At 39.0% G+C, this 22918-nt stretch overlaps 1 protein-coding gene across 3 annotated transcripts in view; it reads left to right on the forward strand.

The window, feature by feature from the left end:
- Nucleotides 1-22918, forward strand: part of LOC134531025 (protein kinase C) — a 270374-nt gene that overhangs the window by 145370 nt on the left and 102086 nt on the right. For 2 of the 3 annotated variants that reach the window (XM_063366515.1, XM_063366516.1), the window contains exons 5-6: nt 2660-2742; nt 16870-17002. In XM_063366515.1, coding sequence (XP_063222585.1) covers nt 2660-2742; nt 16870-17002 — 216 coding nt within the window. Of the gene's footprint in view, nt 1-2659; nt 2743-12223; nt 12355-16869; nt 17003-22918 lie in introns of those variants that run through there. The other variant, XM_063366517.1, reaches the window with a different exon arrangement.

Consider the following 22918-nt stretch of genomic DNA (forward strand, 5'->3'; position numbering starts at 1 on the left):
CTCACCTTGATATCACTCTTGTTGCCACGACTCTCGAAATTCTACATTTTTCACTGCCACTCAACAAAACCTGCTGCTCAGTGCAAGTTGAAGACCATAATTAAAATGTTGCCGCAGTTATAACCACGCTGAGCGGATACCTACGTCCTCGAACTCTACATAAGACTAGCTGAAAATCCTTGCTGTTCTTGTAAATTTATTCCTCGGGCAGACAGTTGCCGTTAGATCAGATTCGTCTCTATTCAGATTTGCTCGAATACATTTAAAGTGGGGGAAATGTTAGCAAACAAAAATTGTGAACTATCCGCCATAACACACTCTGTACAATGCCATCATAAGATTGTTAGACAAAATTTTCGGTTCGCTTTTCCTTTTTGGGTTTACGTTACCAGGTGTAAGTACTTAGGGTACCATGCCGCTGCAGTTCCTAAGAACAAAAATAGTTCGTTTGGAACAGCTGGTCGCTTTGGAAGCTTCATTGATTGCATTGCTCACTGTCATGTTATTTTTAAATACTCAAATTCTTTCAAAACACTCTAGCACTCCCTCTCTCGTAGCTACCAATGTAGTTTCTTTTTGGTGTTCCGCCTTCCATAGTTCATTTTTATGTAATCCGCATCAAGGCAGAAAATAAAATTACATATGTGAATAAATAACCCGTCAAAACTGTAACTGTAACAATTCACCGGACGCAACACGTCACTTGGTCGCGAAACAGAGCACTAACAGGCAGGCTGGTATCCATAAATGTGTGTGTGGAAGGAAATAGCTGTCCAAGTATCCCTTTATCCTTGTACTTGATTGGATGACAGAAACTCACTTTTCCAAACACACGGCCGTGTTTCCTCTTACGGCAGCAATTTGGGAGCGAGCCTCTATTACAGAGTGCTTATGCGCCTTCACAGCCTTCACAGCAATGGACACCAAAATTTTAGTAGCAATTGAGATGGTGTTGCTTTAAAAAAACAAATTCCATTCATTGTGAATATCTTTCACACTTCCTTCCCCCATGTAACTTTAATAACAGAAAATTTTGCCGCTGGTCAATCTTTTGATTTTTAAGTCTCTGAGGAAATGCCTTTTAGGATAAAAAATATATATAGATACATAAAGAGATTTTGTAGTGAGATTTATTCTGTAGCATCCTAAAGTATGAATTTATTAACAAACAAAATCTGAATAGAATACACTTGTAGGTATTTTTATATAATACCGTTTGGAATACTTCAAAACAGTTCCCAGTGAAAAAGTTTAATTTTTAAATTTTTTCAGCCCCTTAAAATTGCATTAAGTATGCAAAATATATATCACCTGGTGCATATTTCAATGCTATACAATATGCGAAACCTTTTAGGCCAAAAATAGATTTTTTAAAATATGTATGGCATAAGTCAACACCACACACAGAAATAAGGATTTTGCTAACGGCAGTCGGCGTGCATTAGAAAGAGAGAGAAAGTGTCCATTTACTTCCACACTGCAGTGTAAAAGTGGGACGCTCTAAACACAACCTACCTTTACTTTAAACTTCACATTTTGCAATATAAGTATTAAATATTAAAATTATGCTTATAAAATTGTTTCGTTCTTAGCTATTTATTAAATATTAATCAGCAAAAATTCTGTATGCTCTTCAGAAACTAAGTACGTAGGCCTATAAGTATTGCTATCACATTGAGAGGGAGAATGTTTTGCTTGTGAATGCTCTAAGTCACTCTACTTTTCATACTTTGAAATTGGACAGTCATATCAGAAGAATGATGGGCCAATATGGCCATAGTTTTCATGACAGAATATATTTATATAGAGAACCTAGACTAGTGGGTTTCATTAACCTGAGAAATTCTAAGAAAATTTAAATAAAGTTTAATCAGAGGAATATTTCCAGTTAATTAAAATCTGTCCTCTCTGTTCTTTGAAGTATGTAATAGGTGTATGTGTGTTAGTGAGGTGGGGTGATAAGTGCAATGCTCACAGGTGCTTCTAGTGCGGTATCGCCTCTAAGCGCAAGGTTCTGAACTGGTGCGCAGACTTGTCATGCGTAGGGCAGCTATGAGACTTGAGTGGTAACTGTAACATTATATAGCGGAGAAATGAAGAAAAAGTGGTAATGCAAGTCCTTTGAATGCTTTCGAGAATCTTTGCTGAGAATTTCATGACTAAAACTTGTTCTAAAAAACACGTTTTAGTCCTTTTCACTCTTCTATAAATACACTTTGAAAACTAAATCCAGAAACAAAATTACTCATCCGCCCTCAGCGTATTCTTAAATGCCATTATCAAACAGATTCCAGCTCTTCGCCTTTTTAAAGAATCGTTGGGATGGAAATGGATATCATTTTCCGTTTTCGCTAGGCACAATTTTGATTGCCCGATTGCATCCAGCATATTTCAGAACCAGTCCTCTATGATAAATATTTAATGGAAGTTCAAGTCATCCAACTTGTCAAAAAAAACGTGACGTTTTCGGTGACGACATAACTCTCCAACTTTATGTTGCATAACATATTGGAAGGTGTTGGAAGCGAGATTTTGACAGTGTGACAGGGCCTTAATACCACATCAGAGGCTCCTAATGACTTGTTGCGGGACTAATTGTGTTAAAGCTGTAACTTGTGTATCACAGGGAATGTTGTGGCCTGATGTTCTGTTACGACAGTTTGCACGTGCGTGGTCCACAAGCGCTGTCACCAGTCAGTGGTCACCAAGTGTCCAGGGATGAAGGAAGTCAGTCAAGATGAGGTAACAGCTCAGAGCATTAATATCGTAGAACCATATTTGTAAGGGCAAATTTGATTATTGTAGTAAATATAAGTTTGTGAATTTTAAAGAAGCACAAATAATGTTTCAGATTTTACTATTAGCACAGTATGAAGAGGTTAAAAAGTGTATGTAGTATTCTAAACCTACCTACAATATATATTCATATTCGTATGTAACAAGCTTAGTTCTTAATTTACAGTAACATAATTAGATATTCTTGTAGAACTCATTTATACAGGATAAGTTAATTAGGTTTGTTAATTTAGTTTAAATTTCATAATTTTTTAAATATTATACAGCAGTTATTTTTTTGTTATTGTGATCCTCGCTTAATTTTTTTCCTTGAGCGAGGTCCCTGTGTATTCACACGTTGTTCCAAAACCACCTTCCTCTACTTGAATTTGTGTGCTTCATGTTCACCTGAACCATTCCCCTCAGAAAATTATGCAGTGCCTTTATCTTCCTGTGAATTTCATCTGATATGCCACCTTTCTTAAGGTGAGTACCTACACACTTGCATTGTGCTTTTCGAAACCATTTCCATATTGCACTGCGCAGATGCGAATGGACAGTACCTCTTTTCCATGGAAATTTGTTGGCAGCTGAAACATGTCCTTCAGTGTAGCTGGCGACGACTGTTCATTGCACAAATATAAACTCTTGAAGAATCTCTCGGTGACTGTCGCAGGTAGCGGGGTTGTAAAATTATGTTAGCCGTTAAATAAGCTTTGCAATTAAATAAAAGAATTCAACTGAATCTTTAAATTTATTCTTCTTACGACCGAAAAATACATCTTGCCGAAACGGTGTGATCTCTCAGCCCAGCCGGCAAACAACGACTGACGTTACAAAGGACATTACAGGACTTCCCCAAAATGCTGCATTCCTATTGGCTACAAAACTTATTCTTACAACAGAGGTGCCCCCACCCCCAAACACTATGACTCACCCCCCCCCCTTCCTAACCTAATGATGCGCCCCCCCCCCCCCCCCGAAATTTTTTATGCTATTTTCTCAATGATTTACTCAATTATTTTATAATATTATACTTTTTTAGTATTATATTTTATCACATTTTGCATTAATTAAAACTGATTTTCTAATAATAATTTTGGTCATATCAGGTAATATTTCCATCCTAAACCGACAGATGCCAAACTGCTTTTGTTGAGGAAAGTGCGGGGTTGCCAATTTGATTTACAAGATCCCTTTCAATTATCAAAGCACCAGAAACGTATTTTCACATTAGAAGCTATTATAATGTAAATAATATATACATTTTTCTCGTCTTTTAACCACCTCTCCCCCCCCCCCCTGAAATTTTAATGACGCAGTCTGCGTCGTTACCCCCCCCCCCCCCCCCCCCTCTTGTGGGCACCCCTGTTTACAACTACTATTCAGTGACTCCCGCTCAGATGGCCTGTCCCCAGTTCTGTCCATTGTCTCTGTCTTTCTCGCACACAGGATGCGATAACATATCGCCTCTCACTTCGGCGCCGCCGTGTCGTGTCGCCACACGCCTTTCTTCCTTTCTTTATTTTACTAGACCCATTGTCCCACGATCTAAACACCTCACTATCACACTATGAACCACATAAGTAATCAAATTTATATTTTAAAAGAGACTCTTTAAAGAAAGATCCACACATATAAGCAGTAACCCAGCCAGCCAAGTGAAAGTGAGTAAAATTATAGTAAAGAGGCTTTTCTAAATAAAATAATTATAGGTAGGTATATCAAAATTAATTACAAGAATGTTACTAATATTAAACTACAAGTATATAAAACTAGTTCACTATAACCATGAAGCTATATAATCAGCTCATCTATGGCATTACTGAGAAAACAAAATATTTATTCCTTTAACAAATATTCATAAAAGCTGGGGAGGGCAGGGTAATGCAACATTACAGGCTCTGGGACAGAACTGCACATGGAAAAGTTGGGTGCCAGGGTGGAGTCTAAACTGCTGTGGTTCGTGTGCTTTGGGTAGCTTTGTTGCCCCAAGGGTATGTTGCCAGCAGGCTGAGGCAACTGGCTTGAGGCAATTGGTCCCAAGTGTGGGTTTATAGGTCTCGGGCTGGACTCTGATCAGTTGTAGCCACCATTTCTTTTTATCTCTCTCTGCCGTCGTAATATTGTAATATTTTATGTTACCTGCTCTTTAGGTTGAATTTTATAATTTATTTATTTTATAAGAGCCCAGTTTGTGCAAGGTTGTAAGTAGTAAAAACAAGTGGTTTGAGTTCCAGTTACCTAATCCAGATCTTTTGCTTGGCTGACGAGCTATGGCAAGTACTTTCTTTTAGTTCTATTTTATCGGAAATGCTTAAAAAGATTGGTATGAGAAGTATTTTTGACGTGACGTCTAATAAATCGATAAACGCTGGCTGCATGCACAAAAAAGTGTCCCGTTACGCACATTGTTCATTTACGCTGTGTCCCGTTACGTTGTGTCCCGTTACTCTCATTGTTCCGTTATGCTGTGTTCCGTTATGCTGTCGGCAAGTGCAGTAATAATAGGTTATGTTACAATTGACATGAGAGGTTAGGTCACCCAGGTGAGGAGGCAATGAGAACATTGGGTAAGATGACAGGAATTAAAGGTATGGAAGCAGTAAGAGATTGTAAAGTACCTATGTATTGAGAGTAAGTTGACTAGGCAACCATTTAATTCGATAAGCCCTAAAGGAAAAAGGTGTCTTGAGATAATATGCAGTGACTTGTGTGGTCCCATTAAGCCTACTACGTTTGATGGGTATAATTATTTTCAGACTATAACAGATGCATATTCTGGTTTTTGTATGGTGTTTCTGTTGAGGAGGAAAGATGAAGCCTGTGAAAATGTGAAATACTTTATAAAATTAGCAAAAAGGCAGTTTTCTTCTGATAATCGTAAGGTGTTGAGAATACGATGTGATAATGGGGGTGAATTGTGTTCTGCAAGTTTTCAAGGCTGGTTTTTCAAGAAAGGTATTCAGCTGGAATATACTCCTGTCTATACACCTCAGTTAAATGGACAAAGTGAGAGAAGGAATAGAACTTTGTTAGAGAAATCCCGGTGTTTGATAGGAAACTTACCTAAATGCCTATGGGGGGAAGCTGTTAGGACAGCAGCATTCTTGTATAATAGAACCCCTAGGTACAATGACCTAGTACCAGCTGAAACATGGTATGGGGGGAAAGTCAATTACCATAAGATCAGGTTGTTTGGGAGTAAAGCTTTCATTAAGGACAATCATCCATCTCTGGGGTAATTGGATAAGAGAAGCATTGAGGTTTACATGGTAGAGTACGCTTCAAATGCTTACAGGTTTTTTGATCCAAGCAAGAGACAAATTGTAGTGTCAAGGGATGTAAAGTTTCTGGAGGATGAGACGCACTATGAATCACAATATGATGCAGAACCATTGAAAGTAAAGGTAAATGGCGTGGACAGGTTAGAAACAGTATCATGTGATATTCAAAAGGTGAGAACATCGGATGAGGGTATAGAGGAAGGAGGAAGGAGATCAGAAAGAACTAGGGTACCTCCAGTGTGGCATAGAGACTATATTACTGAGGAATATACAACGAAAATAGCATTGAATGCATGGGGGTTTCTCGATCCTTATGTCCCCTTGATAGTGTCTGATTTGAAAGATAACAGAGACAGGGAGGCATGGGAAGATGCAATGCACGAGGAGATACGTGCCCTAGAAAATAACCACACTTAGGAGTTAGTTGAAAAACCAAGTGGTAAGACAGTAATAGACTCCAAATGGGTTTTCTCAGAAAAAGAGGTAAAAGGGAAATTAATCAAGAAGGCAAGATTAGTTGCCAGAGGGTGTTTTCAGGAAGCAAAACCAGATTAAGACATATATGCCCCTGTAGCTAGGATGCCTACTATTAGAATTTTGTTATCACTATCATTACAGATGGGCTGGGTCATTAACCAATTAGATGTCAGAAGTGCATTTTTGTATAGAGAACTTATTGGGTGTTTGATGTATGTAATGCTGGGTACTCGACCAGATTTGAGTTTTCCTATTGTATTGTTACGATTTCCCTGCGGGTTCGTAAAGGATAGCCCAATTAATAGATTTTATTTCACACACACAGCTTTATTTATTACCACTACTTGTCACAAATAATTTTCTAAAATGGCAGATAATTAACTACACTTAAAGAAATGTCAATTCCCCAGTCACTCGTTTCACACACCTCGCTGGGCCGCACTTCCGGCGCAACTCTCGCCGCAGCACCCCTCGTGGGTCTCCGCCGCGGGACTCCGTCGCCACACTCCACCGCCGCCGTCACACCCTTCGCCTAGATCCCACACGACGACTCGCTCGCAACTTCACTCGGGACTCCGCCGCGCCCGCGACTCTATCGCCCGGAAACTCCCGACTCCGCTGAACTCACTCACTCCCTGCCCTGGAACCTTCGTCCAAGGACTTCGCCACTCTGCCGCACCCGCGGCACTATCGCCCGGAAACTCCGCCGCGGGAGAACTCCCCACTGAACTCCTCACTCCCTGCCCTGGAACCTTCGTCCAGGGACTTCGCCACTCTGCCGCACCCGCGGCACTATCGCCCGGAAACTCCGCCGCGGGAGAACTCCCCACTGAACTCCTCTCGAAGGTCGGCCCAACCTCCTTATATAGCCCTTGGGTTCCTGTCCAGAACAATCGGGCATGTCTCCGAGATATCGCGCGACCTTCGCCGTCGAAATGCCCAGAAACGCGTCGTGGGTCCTCGAAGGACGCGGCGGCTGCTCAAAGAACGCCGATAAACGCAACAAGCATCGGGTTCCCACAAAACGCGCCGATAAACATGTCTGAATCCTTTTATTCCGCAGTGCGGCCTCTTTTAAGTAACTCGATCTGAGGCAGGTGCGCGCTGCGACGGTCAGGATGTTGCAAGACAGTATGACACTAGATACCAGGGAGAGTATGCGGGTGGAAGGGGAGCGCAGACAGGCCGAACGAGCGCGGCGATGCCAAGCACTGCAGCCAAGCGCGATCGTAACAGTATATTTCAGTAAGTTTCATAATTGTTTTGGAAACAGTCATTTTAAGTATTTGAAAAACATCCTAAGATATTTAAACAAAAAAAAGGAGTATTGTCTTAGATATTCTAAACAAGTGAGTAATGTGATAGTCATATGTAGATGCAGACTATGCAAATGATAAAATTGATAGGAAAAGTATTATAGGGTACTTCATTAGGATATTTGGTAATAATGTGATATGAAAATGTAAAAAACAGAGTTGTGTTAGTCTATCCAGCACTGAAGCTGAATTTGTAGCCTTGGCTACTGCTGCTACAGAGTGTATCTTTGTGAAAAAGATGTTGAAAGAACTTTTAGAATTAAAGAATATTGAAATGATTATGTATGAGGATAATCAATCCTGTATAAAAATGGCATGTACTCTTGAGACAAAAATATCTAAGCATATTCATGTGAAATACAATTTTATAAAAGAGCTTGTACAAAAGAATATTGTAAAACTTGTGTATGTTGATTCAGATAACCAAATAAGTGACTGTTTAACCAAACAGGTACCCCACTGTAAATTTGACAGATTTGTTTCTGAGTTAGGGTTGTCAAAATTGGGGGAAGGTGTTGGTATTAGTCAATTTTGACGTGTATGTGAATTTGTCTTTATGTTTAATGCTCAGTTGGTGGTACTGATTTGTGTATTACCTTGGACGAAGTGATGTTGCATTAAACACAGTCTGTTTTGTGCTCCAGCTTTGCCTCGAAAAAGTCAAATCAATGGTTGTTCCAATCGAGTGGAAGAGAGATAAATGCGGCGCAAGCGTACAATGAGCGTAACAGGACAATAAGTCATCCTTTTTCGTGCGTGCAGCCGGTGTTCATAGATTTATTAGACGTTGTCACGTCAAAAACACATGTTCAGTTAAACAGTTTAACCAACATTAAAGCTATCAAACGTTACATGAAACATTAACCTGCCTCTTCTCTCTTCAACTGGTGCAGGAAGAATTCTGATTAACTGTGCTTTGTCAATGACAGAAACATCTGGCTAGTCTGGCCAAATAAAGAAACCCCCTCGAGATTTTTTAAGAAAAGTCACTATCAGTTCCTGTTCCAAGTCTGTAGATTCGGTTACTTGGCCGACAAAATGTTTACAGATTCTCTTGCCTGCGAATTCAGTTAATACCCAAGTTCCTATTTGTAGTTCTGAAGCACCCGCCAAGAAATAATCTTCATTTTCATTTTCCTTCTGCACATGATCTTGTCTAACCACTTCCCATGTTTCTACATCACTCTCTGCATACTGAACACATCCATCCTCTGATGAAGATAATCTATCATTCCTTTTTCTTTTATTTTTGGGTGGTTGACACGTTTATGGACGTTCACCATGAATAATTGGTTCCTTGAGTGGTACGTCAGCAACAGAAACACTTTTCCCTGCTTCTACACGGAGCCTTCTCTTCCTACCTGCAGTTGTTTGTGGTCTGGAATATCTCATCTCCTTGAGAAACTCCAAAACTGTTGCAGACATGTTTTTTGATGGAGATAAACACAGAGTGGAGTCATTGCCTTTCCCACCTGGCAGACTTCGAAGGACTTCATTGAGATTTAGTGGATACAGCCCACACTTTCGGAATCCTGCCTGCAGTGCTTTATTAGCAGTAGGAGCAATTTTGTCCATTAGGGCATTTAACATATGTGGAAACTGTGCCTTGGTGATTGACATAGTCTTCCCCGAGTTCCTCTGCTTGAAATTATTAAGTATTTCCCTCCAATACCTTTTAAGTGGAGCAAAGAAGGCCACATCCAGTGGCTAGCAAACATGTGTTGAATTAGGTGTCAGGCACTTGAAAGCTATGTTGTTATTTTTGCAAGCTTCTAGCACTTTTGGTGAGAAATGTGATGATAAATTATCACCAATGACAACAAACTTCTGGTTGTTAGAACAGGTATTAATTCTCCAGATGTAAGGGAGAAGTATGGTTAAAAACCATTCTTTAAATGTTGCTGTGTCGAACCATCCACTTTTTGAACATGAATATCTTGTTCCTGATGGACCACCTGTCACCCACAAATCATAAACATGCTCGGCTTTGTAAACTACAAATGGTGGGAGGAGTCGCCCAGAATCCGAGGCAGCAAACATAAAACTTATTAAAGATTTGGTTGATGTGAGGACCCTCTAAAAATACTTCATTCCGTGTTTAGAAATGCACTTTAACCTACCCGGATAATCCGACAAATTTGTTTCGTCAAAATTAATTAGATTGTCAGGTGGAATATCACTGTCTGCCATATTGTCAAAATAGTTGTTAAAATCTTCAGGATTTAACTGAGAACGTTTGGGGTTGATGTTTGAGACAATGCGGGAAAATATTTTTTCACTGTTGCGTTTTATGAACGACCGAGCCCACTCTACTCCTGGGGTACACCCGTCAGAAAACTTTGTAATTGTTTTACCCTGCATTTTTTAGTATGATCGCACGAGCAAACATAACTCAAATGAGGTTATTGGGAAGCCCCATTCAGCAAGCTGGGTGGTGTAAGAACACAACAAAGATTATTCAGCTTCCGTTAATACTGTGTGTCCACATGGTCTCTTCATGTCCATGTTCTTGCATCTTTTCCTCAACGCTTCCCTTTTTACTTTGTATCTTTCGGCAGCTGTCCTTATGCTCATTCCCTTTCTAACAGCAGTAATTGCTGAATCCATTTGTTCTGGGCTGTAATCCATGTAGGATCGCGACCCAGGGGATCATTAGTAGGTTCTCACCATGATGATCACCTGCAGGTAAATATAAAAAGAACACAGTGATAAGTATATGTATTCTTGTTTTTATACATTTTAGGCCTAATTGCTAGTTAATTCTGAATAGGTTACCTATCTTTAATCACCTTTAATCTATCATTAATATTTTTAAAAATATGCATGTTTTATAGGTTATAATGAAAATTAACAAATGACCATAGTAACCCCAAATTATTTATGTATTTATACTATATTAGAATTATTAATGGCAAACAGCAATTTTAAAATAAATGATTATATGTTTACTTACCTAAAATCCTGAAATCTTGGTGCAGGTTACACAAGTAGGTACTTTTATTGCTATAACACATGACACTGATCAGCTGTGTTAAATAGAGCTGTAGCAAACCGTATGTATTCGTTACTGAGTAACGGGTGCGGCATCTAGTAACGAGTAACGAAACGTTACACACGAATGCATTTCGTTACTCGCATCTTTCGTATGTTTCACGCATGCGCGCGCGTATTCGTTACAAAGAACGATGTTTGTTTATTAAAAAAGTATAATTTGGAAATTCGTCGTTCAAGTTTTTTACTGTTTATTAAAGGTATTGTGTGTGTAGACAAAGTTTTAGATTCGAACAGAAACAACGTAAGAAAGTATTTTTTACAAATTATAAATATGTATGTTTTTGTTTTTTTATAATCGCGTATTTTCACGTTTTATGTTCTTATCTTAAAAGATATATTATAATAAAGCCGCTCTAATGAGAGTTAATTGTTTCTTGGTTAACAAAAGCTGTTAATTATCAAATATTTTTAATTGTTTATATTCGATTTATTTTTATTTACGCGACGTCATACTGTACGCGTGCGAAATACGACTCGATTCGATGCTGTTACATAACATAGCATGTGCCATGTCATGCGGTATCAGAAGTAACGAGTAACGATACGAAAGTAACGAGTACTAATTGTTATAGTAACGAATACATACGGGTACACATTTTTTCGTTACTTTTACACCTCTAGTGTTAAACAGTTTAGCCAACATTTATTTTGGGGTAAATTTACCGGTACAAAAAATTTGACCAAAAATATATATATTTTTTGGCAAAGTTTAAGTTAACATTCTGCTGTTATATTTCAATATGTTCATATATTCTGTAAAAAATGTAGTTATTTCTAGTAGTGCAATTTTTTGTAGGATAGGAGCAATCTTAAAATGTTTCTTTGCTTTGACCATAGTCACCCCCGTGGCCTGCTTGACGGTGCCGATTGCTTTGAAATTTTGTTTTTATGTACCTATGTCACACCTGTGATGAGTAAAACGATATATACAGCTAAAAAATATATTTTTAATATTTCATTTCTATATGAATCGGTTTTTTTTAAAGGGTGTAACTCATCATTTTGGCTATTTTCAGTTTTACATGGTGTCGGTAACTTCTTACATAGGCTGACACAAAGGCTTTGAAAAGGTGGAGGTCAAGCATTTGGTTGAGTATGTATAGACGTTTAAAATTTTCACATTGTTTTGAAGGGGCGTATCTCACTGAGTTCCGCCTGTTTAAAAATGACTCGTGACATTCGCCCCTTAAAAAATATTTGAGGTTGGCAACAGAGGTTGGTTGCGGAGGTTGGTCACAACGGTTGGTTACTGTGGTTGGTGGGTAACTGCGGTTGGTAACATTGTATAAACTAAATGCATTGTGTTTTGTTTTTCCTATTTGCTTTACAGTTTATAGGATACTGTACTTTTGTTGGTTATTGTACAACAAATTAATAAACTTGCAATATGAGTGATGTTGATGAAAACTGTAGTACAGATCACGTCAGTTCATGTAAAAGAAAAGGTGATACTTCATCATACAAAGTGAATAAAGTAAAAGCTGCACTTCAGGAGGCTCAACGCAAGAGCCAAGAAGCGAGGTGGGGAGGGGCTAAATGCAGAAATGAAGGAACTGGGAAAGAAAACTAGGGAAGCAAGGGATGCGTACATGGAAAGGATGATGGAGAAAGGGGGGTGGGGAAACTGGGCGAATCTGTACCGATATGTTAGGAGAGTAAAGGGGGAGAAGGGACTACCGGTATTAAAGAGGAGAGAAGAGCAAGAGTGTGTGAGTGACCTGGAAAAGGCTCGTTTGTTGCAGGAGCAGTACTTATCGGTTTTTGTAAATGGGGGAGTATGGTGTGGAGTACAAGGGGAGAAGTCAGGGAGAGAGAGAGGGTTGGAAATACAGAGGGATGATGTATTAAGGGAGTTGAGGAGACTGAATGTGAGGAAGGTGTTTGGGCCAGATGGGATAGGAAACAGGCACCTCAGGCTGGGAGGGAAGGTGATCAGGAAGTATCTGCAAGTACTGTATGCACAGTCACTGGAGGAGGGACAGTTGCTGAAGCAGTGGAAAGAAGTGGTGGTGGTGCCCATCTATAAAGGGAGTGGGAATAAGGCACACCCGGCAAACTATAGGCCGGTCAGCTTGACGTCGAACCTAGGCAAGGTATGGAGAGGCTGGTAGTGAGGTACATAGTAGAAAGGGTGGTGGAAAGAGATTGGATGGATGAGAGGCAGCATGGCTTCCGGAGGGGTTACTCCTGTGAAACGCAGGTGGCGGGGCTGCTGGAGGACTTGGTGGAGGCAGTGGATGAGGGAAAGCAGGTAGACGCTATTTTTATAGACTTTGAGAAAGCGTTTGACAGAGTGCCGCACAGGAGGGTGATGGAAAAGGTGGCGGGGTTGATAGAGGACAGGAGGGTGGTAAATTGGACAGGGGACTTCTTGAGGGACAGGATCCAGCGAGTGAGAGTGGGTAAGGAATGGTCAAAAGAGGGAAATGTGACGTCAGGGGTACCACAAGGCAGTGTCATGGGACCCCTGCTCTTCCTGATCATGATGAATGATGTAAGAGAGGGGTTGAAAAGTAGGCTGCGGTTGTTTGCGGATGATTGTGTGCTCTATGAAACTGTGGGTGAAGGGGTGCATCTGGCAGAGGACTTGGAGAAACTGGAGTGCTGGTCGAGGGAATATGAAATGGGAATAAACGTAGGGAAAACGAAGGTGGTGAGGTTCACGAGGATGAGAAGGGTGGAGGGAAAAGTGTACTGCTGGAAGGGACAGGTGATCCAGGAAGCTGAGGAGTATAAGTACCTGGGAGTGATCCTGCAGAGCGACCTGGGGTGGGGAAAGCAGGTCAAGAAGGTGGTGAAGAAGGGCAGGAGGGGGTTGGGGCTGCTTAGCAGGACACTGAAAGGGATAGGTAGGAATGTAAAGGAAAAGGCATAGGTTACATTGGTACGGCCAGTGTGGGTGCAGCACAAGGCAGCGAGATGGGTGACAGATATGTTGAGGAGAAGGGAAGGCGAAGGCAGGATGGGGGAAACACACAGACCATCTGTGATGATGAAGGAGCTGGGGTGGGACACGCTGCAAAAAAGGAGGAAAGTAGAAAGGCTAGTGAGAATGCATAAAGTAATTCGTGGGGGGGAGGGGGGCTGGGGAAAGCTGGGATCTAGGTTAAACAGAGGGCTGTATCGAGGAAGGAGGGATCATGAGTGGAAGATTCAGAGGGAATGGAGATGGACAGAGAGAGGAAGACAGGTATTCCTTGTGAGGACGGGGCGAGAGTAGAACGAGCTTGAGGGGAGGACACTGGATCTGGAGGAGGGAAGGACTTACGAAGGAGGCTCCAGAGGGGGAGGAGTGAGGGTAGTTGGGGGGTGGGAACTCCTTGCCACCGGGCGGATGCCCAATTGCAGGTGTAAATTATTATTATTATTACTGAAAGGTGAAGGTTATGTTAATCACAGAGACAAGGATGCTGCTGCAAAAAAACCTTGATTTTCTTGCAGGTACGTTTTCTGTCACTATTAATTTCCTACTATGTGTGTGTAGTTTGAGAGTTAAAACAACATCACTATTTCATGATTTGCAAACTAATGTAAGTGTTGTAATGTCATTGCAATGGAAATGTGTGGAGTGTGTTTTTTATAAATAATTGGAACGTTATAAATAAACACTGATTCTTTCCTCAGATGCACACGAAAATGCTTGGATAATTTGGGAGAAGACTACTGCCTGGATGTGTTTGTACGATTTTATGATCTACCAAGTAAAAATGTGCAAGATTTGTTTCTGCAAGGCTTGATAGACGTTGAACAAGTTAAACAGAGGTGACCACAAGACAAAGATAATCCCATAATTTTGAAAGGTGCTACATTTCGTTATCATATAATGGTGGGAACAGTTAGAATGAAAGTATCTATGCAAGCATTTCTTTCTATATTTTCTGTGAGTGAAAAACGAGTACCTAAGAAGAATCCAAGAACTGAAAATGGCTGGAAAGAGTCCTGAAGACAAAAGAGGCAGAGGTATTAGTAACAGTCTATCTGCAGATGTTCATGAGGCTATCCATGAACATATCAGGTCTTTTCCATTGCACGAATCACATTATACGGGGGCAAAGGTGTACTATTTGAGCTCTGAAATCTCAATAAAGAAAATGTGGAAACTATTCAAAGAAAAGTACCCTCAGTCCAGTCACGTTTCATACTGCACCTACTGGAGTGATTTTACCAAGCGTTTTAGGTATAGATTTGGTAGACCTCAGGCAAATACCTGTTGCACATGTGAGGAACTTAACCTCAAAATAAAATCTCCACATCTTAATGAGGTGTCAAAAAGAGCAGTTGTTGCAGACCTCTTATTACTTACATAAACGTAGGAGCAGTAAGTTTTATTCTGCATGAAGTATGAAGCATCTCAAGAGGGACACAAAGAAAGCAGTGTTTTATCTTTAGCAATGGACTACATGCAGAATGTAAATTTACCTAAGATTCCTGTTCAGGAGCTATACTATTTAAGACAACTTACAGTCAACATATTCTGCATCAATAATATCAAAGAAAAAAGGAGCACCATGTACGTGTACCATGAAGGAAATGGTAGAAAGTCCCCAGATGAAGTGTGCACATTTTTAACAGATTTTCTTAAAGACATACCACATGAGAAAAGACGGAGCTCCGTGTATTTTCTGATAATTGTGCGGGAGAAAATAAAAACCAAACCGTCTCTCGCTTCCTTCTGTCGCTGACGGATATGGGTCGATTTGAGACAATTCAACAGTACTTTCCTGTCAGGGGACATAGCTTTTTACCATGTGACAGAGATTTCACTATAATCAGCAAACATCTCCGAAAACATGACAGAATCTTCACAGTACATGAACTTACTAGTCACATTATATAAAGTAGCTTTCCTGGAAAGTTTGTGGTTAAGGAAGTGACAGCGAATGACATTCTCGACTTCAAAAACTGGTGACAATATTACTACAGAAGAAATGTCATCTCTGAAGAAACAAAGAGTAAACCTATAAACGAACGACTTAACTTTTCAATCAGTTCTCTTTTCCACTTTGTTTACTGCCATGAATGAAAGGGTTACATGAAAGGGTATTCTACAGTGAATGGTCTTATAGACCATACATTCTTCATGGCTCTTACGTTAGGGACACCAATTCAACCATCATCACATTCATACCCGATAGGACGAATCCCTATTAAAATAGCTAAAATACAAGATCTAATGAAAATCACGACCTACATTCCTCATGAGCACTAGGAATACTACTCACAGCTGTTATCTTGGCCGAGTGTAAATGCCAGTGAGCAAGACGACAAACATTGATATCATAGTACTATATAGCACTTTACTTTCTTTTGTTTTATTGCTATTGGTTTTCCATATTCAGTGCCAAGCAGTATTTGTGACATTGTTTGACCTCTTGGCTAATCTTGCATTTGTAACAAAACAAAACATTATTTGTGAACGGCTTTCACAGTACTTAAATGTAAGCTTTTCTTAAAGGGTTATGTATGCTTTTCAGTAATCATTCACATTATGACCATTAAATGAAGTAATTTAGATGAATTTCAAATAATTTTCAATCTATGTAACTTTTTACAGCAAAATTTTTTTAAAAGGGCGTAACTTTTCGTTTTTTGTTCCCCAATTTTTTTCCATGGGATTACATCAGTTTATTATTGGTCTATGACCTACAAATTAAAAAACTCTTATGTTTTACCTGGTTCAGTGTTAGCACAGTTTTTTGTGTTTTCCTGAAAGTTTTCGGAAATTGACATAAGCCCCTTTAAAAAAAAACCAATTCATATAGTGACATATATATATAGATATATAGATTATGTATAGAGAGATGTAGAGTTAGAGATCTACATAGAGAGATAATGCCGGCCATTAGCTAGTTACTAATAATGATAAGCAGTTGAAATAACCAACACAGCTTGTCGGACAGGGCCGTGATGATGCGTGGGTTGTGTTTGCGGAGGCCTTGCAGTGGTGCGGGTTGTTGCAGTCGAGCAAGGGCCAGCGGTTCAATGTGGACATGCCACACCGGTTCGTGGTGCACAACTACAAGAGGTTCACTTTCTGCGACCACTGCGGCTCACTGCTGTACGGCCTCATACGCCAGGGCCTGCAGTGTGAAGGTACGTCCACCGTTGCGGTCATTGTGCCAGAGATACCCTCCATCTTTAATATTTTTAAATACTTTTGTAAATTGCTTTACATGTAATATACAGGATGTCCATAAAAGAATATCCCAGTTTCAATGGCACATTATAACAGTTTAATTTAGACTAATTACAAAAAAAAAACATACATCAAATTGAAGATAGACTAACCTAGTTTTTCTTGCAAATTTTCAATATGTGCATCTTTAGCGGTGGAACGTAGACACAATCTTTTATAAACCCCTAAAGGAAAAAAAAATCATGCTAGGTGAATGTGTGGAGGCCAGGGAAAAAGAGCTCTATCTTCTTGACCGTTACGAACAATCCAACGGTCAGGGACTTCGACATTCGACCACTCTCGTGCAAAGAGATTCCAATTTACGAGGGGCTCCATCCTGTTGCCAAATAAAGTTTACAGGTTCTTCACCCTCTACTAATCATCTTTTTGCGTAGGTGGCAATTTATAGCTGGGTCTTTCTTTTATGGACATACTGTACTTCAATCCAACTCAGCCTTCCATACATAATCCCTAATGTTACTTGTACATTTGAGTGACAGTCAGTATTTCTTAAGCGAGGTAAAATATTGCAAGTGATTGACTATTTTAGATTATGGCTGCTGACTTGACCAAACTAATTGCAGCTTCATAAGGAAGTTTAGAACAGCCATTACTTGTGCTTTGATGATACAAGATTTAAAACTTGATTACAAAATTAAGTTGTGTAGAAATACATTAATTTCCAATATGGAGAAGTGCAATCCCCCTTAAGGCAGAGCCTTAGAGGCAGGACTTGTAGATAATTGCACCCCTCGATAGTATTCAAGTAACCTGTAACAATCTGTATACATGCCTTGCTTCAGTTGAATTCAGTCACTATTAGAAATTATGATGCTCAGATTATCTATTAAGGCATGCAAGTCAATGAATTGGAACATTAAGCAAAATTAATGTAAAATTAAATTACAATGAATACTGTAACTCCAAACTGATAAAGACATTTGTTCTTACTTAGTACCTACACTTTAATTAGGGTGAGAGATTTTTAAATTTATACTAGTACTACTAATACCATTATTTTTATTCCCTAATTTACAATGGCAAACTGCAACTTAAAATAAAATAGCAGTTTCTTGCACTAAAATTAAATTAATGATTCTATGCAGCTTTGCTTTATACATTATATATATATATATATATATATATATATATATATATATATATATATATTTTTTTTTTTTTTTTTTTTTAAATAGGTATGTTCCATCCACAAGCCAGCAGTAAATAATAAAAAGAACACATGATAGGGTCAACATTATTTTCTAGAAGGTCCTCTTTTTATAATTTCCTTAATTACTAGGTTTGAAGAACTTTGAATGTGATTTTTTCATCCCATAAGTTCATTGTTTGACTTCATTTTTATAAAGAAGTGAAGTAAACACCTAATTTTTAATAATTGATACAAAAAATTAAACATTTAGCACTGTATCATACAAGATCTTTACATTCCGACCCAGGTTCGACCAATATATTGGGTTTTTGATTTTTTGATTAGTTAAAATTTTGATGGAGAAAATTTGAAAAATAAGACTAGAATATATTGTGTATGTATTACCCACATGTGGAAACCATAAAATGAACTTATAGTGAAGGACCCTGATGCAATTAGTCAGTTAAAAATTGTGAATATTTGCCTTACCCTTTACAGCTAGCAGATAACTTAACATAATTATTTTGTATGCAGAATTTCATTTTGTTGGGGGAGGGGAATAAAACCTCTTTACTCACTGTTTACTTTCAATTCTTTCCTTTTATTGCTGGAAATGATTCATTTTTTGAATTCTAGGGGATGGTGTGTGTGTGTAAGCTATCTTGTGTACACATAATAAAATTTACTAAAAACCACAAAATTCAATTCTTGTAAGACCTGTTAGGTGAAAGATCTGAAGAAATTGTCCTAGATAAAAATGATGTCACAAAAATACAATGATCCAAAATGGTGGTTAAGATTAGCCTTAATACCCCAAATGTAAAAAAAATAAAAAATCTTTTGCATGCATTCCGTACACATTCAAAACAATCCTTAAAGACTTCAATAAAAAATGTTCAGTGAAATTAAGGTTCTAATTATAACTTTCTACCTTATCCCGTTACCAAGCTAAAAGCCTGTGACTTTAAGACAGTTTGGTTTTATTTTACTACCTTATCGTTGCTAACTTTTATTTGTATAGCTTCTGCTATACACTGTACTTTTACTTATTCTATAGTTAAAGAATCCTAATTTGATTGCGTTGTTTAAGATCTTGACATAAGAATGATAACTAAGTTAAAGTTTGGACACATTTATATTAAAAAAATCAAAGTTAAAAATAATATCGTCAGTTCCTTTGAAACAAAGCTATGTATTCATTGAACTTAACCTAAAGCATGAGAATATCATATTCCAAAAACAAACAAACTTGACTCAGTGAGTGCGCAGTTTAGCTAGTGTCCTGACAATTCATAGAACGAACCAACCTAGTGTTCTGGAACCTGATTAATCTGGACAAGAAGTTCTGGAGCAAGGTCATACTGCAGACACACTCAAATATCTTGCCGGGGCTGGAACACGGGATTCCGCAATGCCTAATGTCCACGTCGATGGGCTGGTACTTGTTCAACAGTTCCTCCAGTTAGTGTTCATAGGAATCCGGGGTCTCTTTCCTTCAGTCCAAAGTCGATACTTCTCAGATGTAGACACTCCTCAAAAATGTTCCACAAGACGGCGTCTCACTTCTATGTCGTAGTTTAGGCCTCTTAATAGGGATTAAATCCTTAATCAGTCTTGCACTGCTGATAGAACCGAATGTGTTTTGATCTTGATGTAGGTTTTAGTTTCGAATTTGTAAACTTTTAGTTTGATTCACATTCTACTCAAAGATGTCAAAACTATTCAAATCCGTTGGTCATAAAAACGTAACTGCAGATGTTTTATTTTCAAAATACTCTCGAAATTATCTTGAATACTTTACTTGTACTTTGTGTATTAATTCTTAAAGTTAATTTCATGCAATTATATGTTATTCGACATACTCGCTAATATAAAACCGAGTCACCAGATGACATGTTCGATCAGTTCTGCAGACGATTTGAGACTAAAACGTTCCATCTAAAATTCCAAACTGTTACCATAAAAAATACTATTTTGTCTCAAACAAACATAAACTAATCTGAATAAATAAAATGTTTCATCCAAATCAGGAAAACTGTTACTTAGTCTTGTGTACATATATATATAAACTAATTTAAAAACTAATTTTAGTTTTTATTCTCATACATTGTAAAAAAAATTACCTTTGGAAGTCATAGAGAATGAACAAAAAAATATCTTGGCTTAGAGAACACATGTAATGAACTGCTGCTCAATGTGCTTCGAAGAACATAACAGACACATGCAGTTGCTGCAACATATTAAGCGAGGTGGTAGGGCTCTATATAAACTTGCCAAGAGTCTTCGTTAGGTAGCCATTCACATTGAGGCCTATTCCTATTGGCTCTAGTGCCAGCAAATCAGAGGAGGGCTATCCTGTCATTGGCTCTGTGTTGGTCAATCATGAATGACTTCCGTCTCATTGGATGTTGTTGGCCAATCGGAGTTAGACACTGTGTTGCTTCTCCCCTCTTGCTTTCTCCTAGTGTTCAATTTTATTTTTCCTTCGGTGGTACCCATGTTTTACTCAGCTTATATCCATACTATCTGTTGATGTTTGGGTGTTTAATTTTTTCTGTGGCTTCTCTGACAATCCTGTTCCTGTAATTCTCTGTGTTGGTTTTGGGTTTCAATTTGTCTAAATCTACACTGTTTTTGGTAATGGATGAATGTTCAGCTGTGGCTGATTTGTGTTTCTCATGTTTGTACTTCCCGATGTATTCTTTGATTCTTGTAACTACTATGTCTGTCCTATATAAACCAAGTCACAGGAACATGATACTCTATAGATTCCATCATGTTGTTCAGCTTTAGTTTTATCCTTTGCTGAGGGCAGACAGGTTTGTAGTTTTCCTCAAGGCTTTTGTATTGTTTGTATTTCAAGTATCTTCAAAAGTTGGGCTAGCTGGTTGGTGACTCCTGCACTATGGTAGCACCGCTATGCTACTGAATCTGTCAGCAATTTATGTAGTGAATGGTTTGTTTATGGCTTCTTTCTTTTTGTATTAATTGGCTATTAGTGTTGTAGTGAGGTGTTCAAATATATATATATGTGTGTGTATATATTGACATGGCCGCGGCCTAACTGTCCTTATGCTAAGCGGGGGTTCGCGTCGATACATGTACTGAGATAAGTTTGTGGGCGCCACCGTGCAAGGGGCACGGACCCGGGAGAGGCTCTCTTTCAGGGCCGTGACGTTGCGCATGTGAGGTGTGATTTTAACCCCCATAAAGCCAATCCTAGTACTCGCCACTGGTCCGCTCTCAGCGTCGGGTACGCTCTTCACCTACGCAGTGGGCTCTTACGGCATCCCACACGCTGTCACACTCAGGATGTTGAAATAAACAAATACACCAATCCCTCACTTAGCACGACTAATTCGTTCTTAAAAATGTTCGTGTTAATCGAAATCGCGTATTCTGAAGCATTAGTCCCCATAAATATAAGGCTAAATTATTTAATGTGTTCCAAGATGTGTAGGGAAGTAATCTTTACATAATATAAATGCGTAGAATAATACTTGAAAATGCATATGTCATATCATTTATCTTTTTAAGCCTACCACCGAATACGTTAGATAAAGAAAACATGGCACAGTGTAACGGGAGATAAGTGGTAACATATTTACCGTCAGTCAGCAGGTTGGCTTGCCCGCCCAGGCGTGACCTTCAACACGCGCGTGCGTCTGTCTGCCTGCTCTTGCAAGCAGCTGGATCCTTTGTTATTACGTTTAAAACTTAACAAAATTAAAACACTTTTATGAAATTAAGAACCGGTTTTATATACCGTATATACTCGTGTATAGCGCGCCCTTTTTTCCCCTCAAGTAAAGGAAAAAAATAAGGATGCACGCTATACACGGAAAAAAAAAGTTTGGGGGTGGGGGGCGGGGAGGAGTGGAAGTCGTTAACTGCCGGGTGACGGGTGACGTTTCTGGCCAGCCCCCACACATTCGCACAAGCAACAAGGCCTCTGTTTCACACATGCACACGCACGCGCAAGCTCGCACATCATGGTCTCTTGTTTATTTTTAGACCTCCCCCCTTTACAGAAAGCCAGCTCAGAAGCTAGTAAAAAGAGAGAGAGAGAAAGAGAGAATGTTGTCACCAGTTCCCTCCCCCCCCCCCCCCCCCTTGCCACCTTCGCTTCCTCCATTCCTCGTCCCAGCAGCGACCGGTGAGTCATCTAGTTCTCCGCGCCAGCTTAGCAACGTAGCGCGGCACGCCTCCCTCCCTTTCTTCCTTCCACGTACCAGTTGTGACGATATATGGCTTCATTATCTTCCGTTTACACAGCAGAGTTTATGTATTTTCCTGACGCATCATTACACATCAATTTAAATAATCAGGTACCACAAAATGTTAGTAAAATTTATTTATGGGAAAAAAAAATTTCAATTTTTTTTTTCTTTGGAATTAGTTGCAAAAATCGTGGTGCGCGCTATACACGAGTAAATACGGTAACTTTAAAACACACAGCCATATGTAAACATTTAATTTGTTATGCACACCTCTTATAAAAGCGGCTATGTAAACAAATCAGTTAACAGATAAACAGATTTAGATTTTCCCTAGAGCACAAACATAACATTAAAATATGTACAATATGTACATATACAAAACATAAAAGTTAGTTAAATATTTTCTGGGGTGAAATTAACACTATCATCTTGCTTTTTTTTAAAAAATGTGTCCAATTTCATCT

Source organism: Bacillus rossius, chromosome 3, assembly GCF_032445375.1.
Source record: "Bacillus rossius redtenbacheri isolate Brsri chromosome 3, Brsri_v3, whole genome shotgun sequence".
In the NCBI taxonomy this organism is placed as follows: Eukaryota; Metazoa; Arthropoda; class Insecta; order Phasmatodea; family Bacillidae; genus Bacillus; species Bacillus rossius.